General features: G+C 43.1%; 1 protein-coding gene across 6 annotated transcripts in view; it reads left to right on the plus strand.

The window, feature by feature from the left end:
* Nucleotides 1–15,052, plus strand: part of LOC117883194 (calcium-activated potassium channel subunit beta-2) — a 236,922-nt gene extending 221,870 nt beyond the window's left edge. For all 6 annotated transcript variants that reach the window (XM_034782281.1, XM_034782283.1, XM_034782286.1 and 3 more), the window contains exons 4-5: nucleotides 1,217–1,412; nucleotides 12,945–15,052. In XM_034782281.1, coding sequence (XP_034638172.1) covers nucleotides 1,217–1,412; nucleotides 12,945–13,229 — 481 coding nt within the window. In that variant the 3' untranslated portion in view covers nucleotides 13,230–15,052. The remainder of the gene's footprint in view (nucleotides 1–1,216; nucleotides 1,413–12,944) is intronic.
* Nucleotides 15,053–15,279: the final 227 nt, after the last annotated feature.

Here is a 15,279-nt window from a genome sequence, read left to right on the forward strand (position 1 = left end):
TGTCACACTTTTAGTTAATTCAGATTAATTTTCCTGAGTATCCCTATGTAGACAAACCCTGATTTATACTTGGTCCACAGCTTGCAGAGGTTGGGAATACTTTCCTATAGCAGGAAGAAGGGTTGACGTGCTCTGGAAGGAGCTATGTCCCAGCCCTTCTGTGGCAGAAAGATAGGACAGCCTTTGCAATGTAAGCGCAAAAGGCGCCAGAACATCTTGGGGCTCCCATAGGGGTTCAGAGAAAGACCAATGGGAGAGGGGGACCCCCTCTGGACACTTATGGAATTTCCTGAATAGCTAGCTGTCAGTTGTGACATTCCAGTGACCTTTGTCCCTAAGAAAAACCTAGTCATAGATTATATTTTCTTATTTCCATCTCAGTAGAAATAAGATTCATGACGCAGTACCTATCTGTGGGGTTCAAATGGATACATTGCTCGCTTTTAGGCTCTTATGTACCCAAGATAAGCCAGAAATTCTCCAGAATGATTTCTCAAAGTGATTTATCTTCTTCAAAACCTGTACCAGAAGAAAAAGTATTCTGACAAGTAGCATTCCGTATGGTGGTGGAGGGCCATATGGTGCAATGTGTCTATGTAACTGTGAAGGTATTTGCTAAGTACTTCACCTTTAAGAGTGAATTGGTCCTCCTACTCTGCCTTCAGGAGCCCACTCTCAGAGTTAATTCAAGATGACTGCCATTAATGAGTGAGCCATGCAGACCATGGTCTCTCCCAGGCATGTTTTACATTTGATCTTAGCTTTCTTTGTTCCCTTTAAGCTCAAATGTTCTCCAAACAAAAAGTTCCTGTCTGCTTTTTGTCTATGGAAGAACATAACACGTGCCCATTCCCAGTCAGTGTGGTGCTCTGTCTCCCTCTAGTGGTGGCTAGGCCAACTAGAGATTGATTAATCTGCTAGAACCTTGGTTAAGAGACCAGGTTAAACCCCAACAACCCACCCAAGTGTGTTGCCATTTCATGCATATGTAGCCACTATATTTGTATTCCTTCACATGCTACAGAATAATAATCCATTCTATGATGGATGAGCTGTACTGAGAATGTAAGTCCACCTTGTAAGCAACAGTCTCATGAAAGCGCTTCTCCCCTAAAGACTTACAGTATCATATCCCTGAAGGTAACACCCAGCTCTGTTTGCTACTTTGCTGCCCGTTTTTGCTGTGATTTGTCTAACCCGTCTCTTTTCTACCTAGTGTTTGGACAGAAGAGGCTCAGTGCACACTCCTCAATGCATCGATCACAGAAGCATTTAACTGCTCATTTAGCTGCGGTCCAGACTGCTGGAAAATCTCTCAGTACCCCTGTCTACAGGTGTACGTTAACTTAACTTCTTCTGGGCAAAAGCTCCTACTTTACCACACTGAAGAGACGATGAAAATTAATTCTGAGGTAGGAACATGGAACAAATTCCATCTCAAATGGATTTCTAGAGGGCTGTTCATTTTGCTGTCTCCATTTTCTAAGTTAAAGTAACCAGGTTTCCAGCCCCTGCCTTATGTCTCCCAGTAGATCTGTATTCCTCCTTCGTAAATGTTCAGCAGAGGCAGCAGAATCATCTGTGTTAGCTGAACTCTTTTGTTGAATTGCTGTGGGATGGATTGTGCCTCATTCTGCACAAACATTCCCTCCTAACCCTCTTGTGAAAGAGCCGGGTATGCACAGACACGGTGCTAGAAACCCCAGAGAGGAGTGATGGGGTAGAGTAGAATCAGTACCGAGGGTGGGGTATGTAGGGTCTCTCACAGTAGAGAACAGGTTGTAATGATTATAGAGGATTTTTTCCTAAAGCTCCTAGATACAGACAGACCCTGTGGTTCTCCCTGGGGCTGCGTTAGCCTGGCAACTTAAGATACGCCTACACTGCGTTTTGAAGTCCGTGGGAGCAAGCCTCCCATGCCGGCTTGATAGACCTTTGAAGGCTCTGAAGCTTAGGTGGGGAGGGAGGTGGGCTTCCAAGGTCTGTCTGCACAGCTGTTTTTAGAGTCTTAGTGTGAACCCCGCTCACTGTCGAACCAGGCTGAGAGGCTCGCTCCCACAGGCTCCAAAATGCAGTATAGACAAAAGGTTAGTGTCACCATGCAGGGTCTCCCCAGATCCTGGCCTGGAGTGAATAGTTATGGAGTGGATCGATGACTGCCAGAGGGACTACATGCTACACCCTGTTAGAAAGGTATAGCACATACCACTGTTGTGTGTCTCTCCTGCAGAGTTTGGACCTGCCGGAGGCAAAGTGCCTCCTGGGAGATGTTGCTGGTCTGCTGTCAGTCCTCCCCTTCTTCTGCCAATGCGGGCAGTGACTTAGGCTAGGTCTACACTACCCGCCTGAATCGGTGGGTAGAAATCGACCTCTTGGGGATCGATTTATCGCGTCCCGTCGGGACGCGACAATCGATCCCCAAATCGACGCTCTTACTCCACCAGTGGAGGTGGGAGTAAGCGCCGTCGACAGGAAGCCGCAGAGGTCGATTTTGCCGCCGTCCCTACAGCGGGGTAAGTCGGCTGCGATACGTCGAATTCAGCTACGCTATTCGCGTAGCTGAATTTGCGTATCTTAAATCGACCCCCCCCCCCGTAGTGAAGACCTGCCCTAAGAGACACAATCTCACCCTGAGTATCTGTCAGATTGATATTCTAAGTGAGCTGTGCACAAGTCAATGCACCTTTTTCGTATGGTTGTGCTTTATACTCTAACACCTCTAGCAAAGTAAATACAGCGTCCATGGCAGTGAGAATAGAAGTGGCCTTCTCGATGTGGAGCTAAGTCTAGCCAGCATGGCAACAGAGGTAGGTGACGGCTCTATATCTGACAACAGATATGTCTCCATCTTGGACAGGGCAGCCAAATTCTTCTCTCTCTCTTACACCGCTGCAGCCCAGTTGAGGTCAGGAGAGTGTTACCCATGGACCAAGGAGAGCAATTTGGTCCCCTGGGTACCATGAAGATGCTGAAAGTATATCAAAGGGATATTGTCATGAAAAAATCATATAAAAATAACAGCCCAGATTCTCATCTGGTGTAAACATCGCTCCATTTACTCACCTGTTTTACTAATACCTGAAATTATTTCAAAATCATGAGCAAAAAATTGTTCTCTGCACCACTATAAATCCAGAGTAAACTTAATACTGGGACTGAGCCAGATCAAATATCTTCAGAAGACGATAACAAATGTCTCTCTGAGATTACAAGTGCATTTGTGCTGGTGACTCATTATTATGTGTATCGGGGCTTGTTAATGTTCATGACTGTGGTGAGTGACTATCTGCAGATGGCTGTTCGTATTCTTTTATGTAGCAGGGCATTGAGGTCAGAGCTTTAGGAGCTGCCTTTCATCTTGGCATCCATAATTATTTGCACGAATTATTGCAAGCCCAATTTTGCACCTGCAGTTACTTGAGGATGCAGTTAAAATCATCCCAGGGCCCTCCATTACACCCCAGATTATATGCACCTGGACACAATAACAGAGGCCCAGTTCAAACTGAGCTGCAAATACATCTCATTCAGTTACACCAGGCTGAATTTGACCCATTGTGTTTCTATTTAAGGTAGCAGTTCAGCTGACCAAATTACCTTCATGTATTAAGATGAAGTGATATTGAAATTAGTCAAAGCATTTAATGGTTTCACAAGGCCAGTTATTCGGTTGGATAATTTACTCTTGTAGCTGGGATACTAGTTCCTATGAAATCAAATTGTAAAACAAAGGATAATGCCCCAGCCTTCTTTCTGTTGTAATGTTCAGCAGCTTCCAATTCTCTATCCAGGATTACTTTAGAAATATGGTTCTTGGAGATCAGTTTAGCCAGTAAACAGCAGAGACTTGGTTTGCTGGTGATGTATAAGCAAATTCTAGTGAAATCCATGCTGTATTTTGATTACAGCAACTCAAATAAATTTTGGTCCTACAATGCGTATAAACAAATCAAAGGATTCTGTATAAATTTCCAGACTCTGCTGTTTGAAGATTTTTGTTTGTCTAAATCTATTCTTAAATTCTCCCAAACACAGCCTCCCCTTAATCTAATGTAGGCACAGTTAATACTTCCCAAGCCCAAGGTTGTTTTACCGGTTAAACTTTGCTCTCAAGAGGGTTCCTAGGGTTTTTTTCTGATATGTTGGTGGTTCTGTGATCTGAATCCAAATCCAATATTAAATGGGACTTGGCCCTCAATAGCAATACCTGACTTCTTTAACCTTGATGGAATTAACATAGACCAAGTTTCAGCACACTCAAATCAGCACAACAAATCTCTGCTCCTAGTCTAGCAGTCCTCTCCTCATCACAGCTCTGTGGCTACATTATTTGGGCCACAACCAAGGCATGCACCCACCCCGCTGTGCTGACAGCTGTGCGGTCATAGCAGTTACAGTTGAGGTCAGGGTCACACTGACACATCCTGTTAGTATATAACTGTGACTCTTATCTAGTGATCAGTAACCACTTCATTTTCTTCTCTCCTTTGTCATCTGTCTGTGCTGGGAAGCCACAATGAAGTACAAAAACAAGAGTCTGGTCCTGTAGTGGCCAGACTGGTGCATTTAGGAAAGTCTGAGTCATTATGGTACTGAGCTGCACTATAGGGAGGGGTGTCTGGGTCACAAGGCACAATGCTAGGCTACAACCACAGGCCACAGTAGACGTGCTGGCAATGTCTGCACTGCGGGGGCTATGCCGGCATTGCCTGTAGTGAGGATGCAGCCTACTTTGACAGAAGGGGTTTTTCCATCACTGTGGGAACATCACCTCTCCAGGCAACAGTAAGTAGGCCGATGGAAGCATTCTTCTGTCAACCCACTTGCATCTATGCTGGGGGTTAGGTCGGCATAGCTACATCTCTCAGGGGAGTGATTATGTCGACCTACATTTTAGGTGTAGACCTGGCTGTCCTCTCATAAGAACATAAGGATAGTCATATTGGGTCAGACCAATGGTCCATCTAGCTCAGTATCCTGTCTTCTGACAGTGGCCAATGCCCGATGCTTCAGAGGGAATGAACAGAACAGGGCAATTATCGAGTGATCTATGCCTGTCATCAAATCCCAGCATCTGGCAGTCAGAGGCTTTGGGACATCCAAAGCATGGGATTGTGTCCTGACCATCTTGGCTAATAGCCATCGATGGGCCTATCCTCCATTAATTTATCTAATCCTTTTTTGAACCCACTTATTCTTTTGGCCTTCACAACTTCTCCAGCAATGAGTTCCATTGGTTGACTATGCATTGTGTGAAGAAATACTTCCTTATGTTTGTTATAAATCTGCTACCTATTAATTTCATCAGGTGACCCCCGGTTCTTGTGTTACATGAAGGGGTAAATAATACTTTTTCTCTATACCATTCATGATTTTATAGACTTCTATCACATCCCCTTAGTCATCTCTTTTCAAAGCTGAACAGTCCCAGTCTTTTTAATCTCTCCTCATGGAAGTTGTTCCATACCCCTCATCATTTTTGTTGTCCTTTTCTGTACCTTTTCCAATTCTAATATATTGTTTTTGAGATGGGGTGACCAGAACTGCACACAGCATTCAAGGTGTGGGTGTAACATAGAATCATAGAATATCAGGGTCGGAAGGGACCTCAGGAGGTCATCTAGTCCAACCCCCTGCTCAAAGCAGGACCAAGCCCCAACTAAAATCATCCCAGCCAGGGCTTTGTCAAGCCTGACCTTAAAAACCTCTAAGAAAGGAGATTCCACCATGTCCCTAGGTAACCCATTCCAGGGCTTCGCCACCCTCCTAGTGAAAAAGTTTTTCCTAATATCCAACCTAAACCAACCCAACTGCAACTTGAGACCATTACTCCTTGTTCTGTCATCTGGTACCACTGAGAACAGTCTAGATCCATCCTCTTTGGAACCCCCTTTCAGGTAGTTGAAAGCAGCTATCAAATTCCCCCTCATTCTTCTCTTCTGCAGACTAAACAATCCCAGTTCCCTCAGCCTCTCCTCATAAGTCATGTGCTCCAGTCCCCTAATCATTTTTGTTGCCCTCCACTGGACTCTTTCCAATTTTTCCACATCCTTCTTGTAGTGTGGGGCCCAAAACTGGACACAGTACTCCAAATGAGACCTCACCAATGCCGAATAGAGGGGAATGATCACGTCCCTTGATCTGCTGGCAATGCTCCTACTTATACAGCCCAAAATGCCATTAGCCTTCTTGGCAATAAGGGCACACTGTTGACTCATATCCAGCTTCTTGTCCACTGTAACCCCTAGGTCCTTTTCTGCAGAACTGCTGCCTAGCCACTCGATCCCTAGTCTGTAGCAGTGCATGGGATTCTTCCGTCCTAAGTGCACTTGTCCTTGTTGAACTTCATCAGATTTCTTTTGGCCCAATCCTCTAATTTTGGTCTCTTTGTATCCTATCCCTACCCTCCAGCGTATCTACCTCTCCTCCCAGTTTAGTGTCATCTGCAAACTTGCTGAGAGTGCAATCCACGCCATTTTCCAGATCATTACTGAAGATATTGAACTACCCTTGGGGCACTCCGCTTGATACTGCTGCCAACTAGACATGAAGCCATTGATCACTACCGGTTGAGCCCGATGATCTAGCCAGCTTTCTATCCACCTTATAGTCCATTCATCCAGCCCATACTTCTTTAACTTTCTGGCAAGAATACAGTGGGAGACCATATCAAAAGCTTTGCTAAAGTTAAGGAATAACATGTCCACTGCTTTCCCCTCATCCACAGAGCCAGTTATCTCGTCATAGAAGGCAATTAGGTTAGTCAGGCATGACTTGTCCTTGGTGAATCCATGCTGATTATTCCTGATTACTTTCCTCTCCTCTAAGTGCTTCAAAATTGATTCCTTGAGGACCTGCTCCATAATTTTTCCAGGGACTGAGGTGAGGCTGACTGGCCTGTAGTTCCCCAGATCCTCCTCCTTCCATTTTTTAAAGATAGGCACTACATTAGCCTTTTTCCAGTCATCTGGGACCTCTTCTGATCACCATGAGTTTTCAGAGATAATGGCCAATGGCTCTGCAATCACATCTGCCAACTCCTTTAGCACCCTCGGATGCAGTGCATCCGGCCCCATGGACTTGTACTCGTCCAGCTTTTCTAAATAGTCCCGAACCACTTCTTTCTCCACAGAGGGCTGGTCAACTCCTCCCCACACTGTACTGTCCAGTGCAGTAGTCTGGGAGCTGACCTTGTTCGTGAAGACAGAGGCAAAAAAAGCATTGAATACCTTAGCTTTTTCCACATCCTCTGTCACTAGTTTGCCTCCCCCATGCAGTAAGGGGCCCACACTTTCCTTGACCTTCTTCTTGTTGCCAACATACCTGTAGAAACTCTTCTTGTTACTCTTAACATCCTTTGATAGCTGCAACTCCAAGTGTGTTTGGGCCTTCCTGATTTCACTCCTGCATGCCTGAGCAATATTTTTATACTCCTCCCTGGTCATTTGTCCAATCTTCCACTTTTTGTAAGCTGCTTTTTTGTGTTTAAGATCAGCCAGGATTTCACTGTTAAGCCAAGCTGGTAGCCTGCCATATTTACTCTTCTTTCTACACATCGGGATGGTTTGTTCTGCAACCTTAATAAGGATTCTTTAAAATACAGCCAGCTCTCCTGGTTTCAGAGTAGCAGCCGTGTTAGTCTGTATCCGCAAAAAGAACAGGAGTACTTGTGGCACCTTAGAGACTAATTATTATTAGTCTCTAATAAATTTGTTAGTCTCTAAGGTGCCACAAGTACTCCTGTTCTTTTTCCAGCTCTCCTGGACTCCTTTCACCCTCATCGAGCTCAAAGGTCTCAAAGGTGCCACAGGACCCTCTGTTGCTTTTTACAGATTCAGACTAACACGGCTACCCCTCTGATACTTTTCACCCTCATGTTATTCTCCTAGGGGATCCTGCCCTGAGGGAGTCAAAGTCTGCTTTTCTGAAGTCCAGGGTCCGTATTCTGCTGTTCTCCTTTCTTCCTTGTGTCAGAATCCTGAACTCGACCATCTCATGGTCACTGCCTCCCAGGTTCCCATCGACTTTTGTTTCCCCTACTAATTCTTCCGTTTGTGAGCAGCAGGTCAAGAAGAGCTCTGCCCTTAGTTGGTTCCTCCAGCACTTGCACCAGGAAATTGTCTCCTACACTTTCCAAAAACTTCCTGGATTGTCTGTGCACTGCTATATAGTGGCATTATGGTATTTTCTGTCTTATTATCTATCACTTTCCTAACGCTTCCTAACATTGTTAACTTTTTTGACTGTCACTGCACATTGAGCAGATGTTTTCAGAGAACTATCAATTATCCAAGATCTCTTTCTTGAGTGGTAACAGCTAATTCAGAGCTCATAATTTTGTATATATAGTTGGGATTATATTTTCCAATGTGCATAGCTCTGCATTTATCAACACTGACTGGGCAGCAAAATGGCCGATGAAATTCATTCAGTTTTGTAAGATCCCTTTGTAACTCCTCACAATCTGCTTTGGACTTAACTAACTTGAGTAGTGCTGGAAGAAACCTGCATTAAGTAATATTAATACTTAGCATTGCATCCCTTGGATTTCAAAGCATCATTATCCCCACGTTACAGCTGGAGAAGTTAAGTGACTTGCCCAAGGTCACACAGGAAATCAATGTTAAAGCCCAGTTTTCTGATTCCCAGACTGATGCCCTCTATATTGGAGCACGCTACTTCCTCAGTGTTGGTCTTGGGTGCCGATTGGCCCAGTGGAGAGTCATTCTCTTATGCACCACCAGGGCTAGAAGACCCTGCTGTACGCTCCAGGGAAGCTGGCATGACCAGCTTTCCATTGGCAAACAGCATTAATTTCCATCACTGTGGTTTAAGACAGCCCATAATTTTAACTGGATACTGGTCCCTCAGACTAGGAAAAATACAAGCCAACGTGCTTTCAGGATCCCAAGCATCCTAAGCCAGTTCATCCCATGTGCAATATTCCTCCTGTTTCTGATACTAGTTTTGGTTCTGAAATGAAGGGGCATGCCCCTTTCTTGTTATCTCTAATTCCTGTACCCTTCTCACCTTGTTTTTCCTCTGTATTTATAACCTCATCTGCAGACACCTAGCAAGCAATAATATATACTGCTGCTGTGAGAGACAGGCTAGGATGGGAATTCCCCGCTGCTAGACCTGACAAGCTGCCATCCATTCAACAGATTGGAGAGGGGCTTCATGCACAGGAGAGAGGAAGTGTGCATGAGAGTGCTTGATTTTCTATGCGCCAGCCTGGTGCTGGTGGTCCATTTCCTTCCACATCATCATATGGCTAGGATCTACCTCCACTACTCACCCACCAAAAAAAGCATGCAGCTGCCTGCCTGATTCCAAACGTTACTGACAACACTATGAAAAGAGCTGCACTTACATTCCAGAAGGTCAACACAAGTGACCTTCCAAAGGTCAGCCTAAACCTGCATAATCTTTCCAGCTCACTGCACACCCCCACCACAGTCTCACACACACACACACACACACGCCCACACTGCAGCGTCTGCAGCCACGCGCTCCACTTCTCTCACTAGCTCAGATTGAGGAAAATGCACTTTGATTTTAAATAATGATTACTCTATAAGACTCACTATCTAAAATAGCTGTCTTCCCAAAAGGTTAAGGGAAGGGGTAGATGCAATTTATATTGAGATATATAATGCACTCCTGTCGGTTTCTGATCAGAATCAACAGGAAGTAAATGGGTGTCGACTGAGCTATTTTAATCTCCCCAGAAGTGCACACAAGATTTTTCATTCCTCTCCCTGTGCTTATTTTATTTCTAGCCTTTTAAGACTAGTGCCTAGCCCCTTGTCAATCCTACAACCATAGCAGCTTAGCTGCTCCACTCTCTTCTCAACTGTCAGCTGCGAGCAGCCTCTGGGGAAAGTAAATAGGATCAGCAGTCTCTTCTATTCAAACTACTGAGTCATTCTGTTCTGCCTTGGAAGTGTTGCAGTACTTCAAGTAGTTGGAAAGGCCTGATTCTGATCTCTCTCTACATCAGTTTAATTCTTTTTCTCCACTGGGGTTACTCCTGATTTATATCCACAAAGCATAAGTGGTGTCAGGAACAGACACTATGAATCAGTAATCACTGTTATACCGCACTGTAATCAAAGCCCGTCCGAGCCCAGAACAAACCATTGTGACTGTCTAGTTGGACCTCCTGTATAACAGAGGCCATAGAACTTCCCAAAATGGTTTCCTAGGAATAATTCAAGAAAGAAAAGTCCAAACTGAACCAGCTGCAGTAAAGGGTGATCAGAAGAATGGCAAGGTAAACTTATGAGAAAATTTTGCCCATGGAGAGTTGAGTGGTAAAGCTGGGATTCTAACTCAAATCTGCCATTCCCTTGTCTTACACATCCTTCTCTTCTCCCTGGTAGACCACCCCTCTTCCCTTAGGGGCCATCTGGCTAAGAGCTGAATGTGACTGGTAGAGCTATAGGGGAGCAAAAAGTCCACTCACAGTTGTGAAGTTTCTCCGAGTTCTGCTGCAGCCCAAGGTTGCTGTGCTGATCCAAGGCCCCGAAGTTCTGAATCAACTGTTATTCAGAAATGATAATGTATAGTACCACTTGTTCTTGGCAGGCTTGGTATTTGAAAATCATCTTGCCATGACTAGCCTAGGCTGGCTTGGTATGTCTACTGTCCCTGGTGTCAAAAGACTTAAAAGAGTTGGAGGTCTGGTGGTGTAATTCATCTGAATACGAATAGTCTGGGTTTATTAGAATATATAAGCACCTAGGCATTACTAAAGCAAAAAGTAAACAAAGCTAAGCCCCAAACCCTCTCATTCCTTTCCATAACCAAAATCCAGTCCAGCCAATTCAATTCACAGTTATTCCCAGTCTGAGCGTTTATACACTGTCTATGACCAACACTGGATGGAAACTAAGAGCTAGATTATGGCCCATGTTGTCTGGCTATGTAGGGCCTCTGAGCTGCTTCCCTGGACCTTGGGTCCAGAAGGCTGTAGTCAAGGGGGCACTATTGCCCAGATCCTCCCAATGGGAGATAGGCCCAGATCCTCACAGGTGTTTAGGAGCCTATGTGCCTGCTATTTCTTGCCCTGAGCAAGTGGATGGGGAGTGGCTGAAGAAGGGTAGAGAATGGGTGGAACCTTGTTTAATCTCATCCTCTCTCCCCCACAGCTCAGAAGTAGTAAGCAGTTACCTGAGGACAAAGGCCATAGCAGGGAAGCAATTGTGATTCTCTGGGGTGTTGTTACATCCTAGAGATTTTCCAGGTGTGTTGGGGCAGCTATATACCACCCCTCTCACAGGGCACATTGGAAAAGACCAATTGAGTCCTAAATAACTACACAGAATTGGCCTATGATTAGAGGGACTGATAACATTAAAAAGGCTGAATATGTACCATATGGCTTGGCTCCATTTGCAGCTAGGGGGAGGACATGCTAACACAACACTGGAAGGCTGTAAACACCAAGCATGCAAAGGAATTACTGAGAGTGATATAAAGGGATTACAGTATTGCCAACCTCAAATATTCAAAAATCGTGAATCAGGCCCCTAAAAACATCAGACTGGTTTAAAAATCATGAGATTTTAAATAATAATAAATTTGGGGTTCTCTTTATTTGCCATCTGCTTTTTGAGCCTTTAGGCTGCACTTGGGTCATACCTTCAGGCTTTTCTCCACAACCAGAAACTTATTTTTTTTTTAAAATGAAAGCTCAGATGCTCACCTACTCACAGGAATCCAGCACAGGGGCTTTAAGAACAAAACCTGAATATCAAGACTCATAATAAAATCACAAGGGGTTACAATTGCCACTTGAAGCAATGGGATATAAAGGAAAACTCAGGCTGACCTGGATGAAACATTTCCTTACAGTGTAGTCTATCAGGCTGTGATCTATTAGGTTCTACTGGGAAGTTGGAGAAACCTCATGGCGGGCAAAGAACTAGAGAATATGCTGGAGGGAACAATCCTTCTCTAGCAGGAAGATGGATGAGATGCGACCTCTCTGGTCTTTTCCATCTCTAATTTCTATTGCTCTATGAAATATTCATAAAAGAAGTGCTGACATGCTGTACCCTTAATGCTGCAGTCTGCTAATGCCATCCAGCATCTCTGCTGCACTTGAAATCAGATTCTCAGCTAATAAACTCACCAATGAATCAATCAAATCCTGTTACAAGGTTAATCTATGGATTGTTATTAGGGCAGCAGGTTTGTCGCAGTACGTTATGAAAAGTCATGGCATAGTCATAAAAGAGAGCAGGGGAAATTTATGAAGTTTATATATTTAAAAAAAATCAAAAGTCACAGGTCACATTATTTTAATCAAAATGTCTATTTCCTTTGCAAATCTCACTTGATAAAATTAAATTAATAACCAAAAACCACTGACAGCTGTTCTCCCAATGCAGGCAGATTCAGCCATGCAACAATGCTGAGAGGGGTCTGAGAGAGAGAGAGAGCTACCCACAGACCAAATCAATCATGGAACCCAGCATCACCCTGTGGCCATGTGACGAACCACTGGCCCTAATTACAGGACACATTCTGCATGGATGTGCAAAAAGGAAACATACAAGGAGTTTCCGCCTGTTCCCAGTTTGGGCTCATGTAGAGGGTTTGTCCACTATCTCACTGGGGAATGTAATACCTGCTTGCTCCATTCTAGTGCTTCCCCCGCCCCTGGGGCTAAGTGTCTGTAAGAGGGTAGCGTGAGGATTACTCCATTAATATTTGTACAGACCTTTGAGTTCCTCAAATGGAAACTGCTATAAAAGCTTAAAGTATTGTCCCTCATATAATTGTGACCATGACTATGACTATTTTATTATTCTTACTATTCGTTTAATTGTTCTGTGGTCTTATGAAAGGGACAAGTCTGCCGGAGATTTTCCTGTTTGTCATCCAAACTAGTATTTGTTTAGAGACATTTATTTTCCTTTTAATTTCTTCCCCAGTGTTCCTACATCCCCAAGTGTGGCAAGAACTACGAAGAGTCCATGTCACTTGTGAGTGTTGTAATGGAAAATTTCAGGAAGTACCAGCGCTTCTCGTGCTTTTACGACCCAGAAGGCATTCAGAAGAATGTGATATTAACCAAACTTTACAGTTCCAACGTGCTGTTCCACTCACTTTTCTGGCCAACATGCATGATGATTGGGGGGGTTGCCATCGTTGCCATGGTAAAGCTGACTCAGTACCTCTCCCTCCTCTGTGAGAGAATCCAAAGGATCAACAGATAAAAGCAAAAACTTCTCTGAGATGTATTTCAGCTAAAATACTGTTTTTTCATTCTTCACCAAAGAACCTTAAGTTTGTAACGTGCAAGTCTGTTATAAGTTCCTTACTATATTCTTATAAGTAGAGCAATAATGCAAAAGCTGTTCTATATGCAAACATGATGTTATTATTATGCAGACAACAGGAAAAAAAATACTGTTTGTGTTGGTTGTCTAATCTGATCTCATTTTATGCTGGAACTAGTACTTCTTTCTTTTCTACAGCCAAAATAGGGCTCGGTGTGACCATTTGCCAAGCTTTGTCAATGAACACATCAACATTTCAGTGTAACATTCTGGGAGAAATTCACCCCTGTGCAGAGGGCTAGCAAAAGGCCTGGGCATCATTTATGTCCCATTTAATCCTCAGGGCATGCAACGGGTGGCTTTGGAGGGAATGAGGGGAACAAAAGTATAGAACCAATGTCTTTTTATGGTAAGAGGGTATAGAATGGATGCATATACGATTGACAGCTTAAGTGGGACTTGCATGTTGCTTGTGCTGGCTCTCCCTGCAAAGGGGAAAATTTCACCCTTTGGTGTTTTAGGTCTTTTGTAAAACACCTTGGAGATGGATATTTGCAATATGTTTTCCTCACATCACATCATCTACAGAAGCTACAGCCAAAAACAAAGAAAATTCAACCAATTTCATTTTCTACTCCAAGCTGAGCCCTATTGCTGGAGATGGGACCAGACACCTTATGTAAAGGTTTATTACACATTTGTCTTGTATTTGCTACCATATCACTGTAAAGAAAAACAAAAACACAATCAGCTATTTTTTCATTTTTTACTTCCAACTATTTTAACTTTTTTTACTTGATTATATAGATATATAAAAAGAAAAAGCTATATTATATCTAATTGTGTATTGTAACTTGATTGTTATTTTTTTTTCCTTTTGACTAACTGGAAAGTGAGCAGTATAACTCCTGTATTTATCACATTCAAAGCCTGGAAAAGACCATAACATCAAGGAGCAGCAACGTGGGATCTTATCCAATATTCACACTGACATTTCAATCAGATGGAGGTCTCTCTTGCTGTGACATTTGGATTGAAAAAAAATCTCCTCCACTTCGCTAGATCTATTAATTGAATTGTTATACAATAATCATAATATTTCTGGAAATTATTATTGTTATGCAGTGCTGGCTGAAGTGACTTGCATTCTAAAATGTCCAGGTGTAATATGAGGTATTGGAAAAATTGAGATTCAAACTAATATGTAGTCCTAGCTGTCATGTATGTTCCATGGGGGCTTTACCCATATAATTCCATGCACACTATGTGCACATCTTTGGCATAATTTATTTTCCATGTTGTTATACTCTACAGACAATCTCAACATTTTTTATCTTGCACCTAAGCTGAAGGACAAATTTGAGGCAGTCTCTCTGCTTACCCCATGAACTTACTATAGAATATTTATAGGAAATTATTTACAGGTACATTCAAAAGAAGGAGATTCCACCTTTTTTTTTCTTTTTTGCCAAAAAGATAGCAGAAGGAAAAAATCCAGAGTCTTCTGTCTAGCTCATCCATATATAAGTACCTTCTTCCATGATGTAGTATTGAAAACTTTAAGGTGTTACAAGATTTTACAAATTGTACAAGTGTAGTCGGAGCTGTAAAAATAAGTTCACGGCAGTGGATTTAACCTGCAATCTTGTAATCCATGGTATGATTTTTCTTAGGCAAATAAATTCCTGGGGGTGGCGGGGTGTAATCAGGACTCCAAAAATGTGTAATAAAAATATTAAATTAAATCTTCAGGATTTCAATACCTTTTCCATTCAGAACTGGTTTGTTTCAACAACCTTTTTAAAAAAAAAAAAGATTATTTTGCCATAAAACCAGGATTGCCAACCATCTGTAACATGAGAAGGAGTTTGTAAAAGTTTCTTTGTAAAAGCTATCTATCTATCTACCCATTTTAGGGCTTTGTACAGCCCTTCACCATGGTATCTGAGCAACTTCCACATTATTTAGATTGACAGTGGAGAAGCCC

The sequence above is a fragment of the Trachemys scripta genome, chromosome 9, assembly GCF_013100865.1.
Source record: "Trachemys scripta elegans isolate TJP31775 chromosome 9, CAS_Tse_1.0, whole genome shotgun sequence".
Classification (NCBI taxonomy): domain Eukaryota; kingdom Metazoa; phylum Chordata; order Testudines; family Emydidae; genus Trachemys; species Trachemys scripta.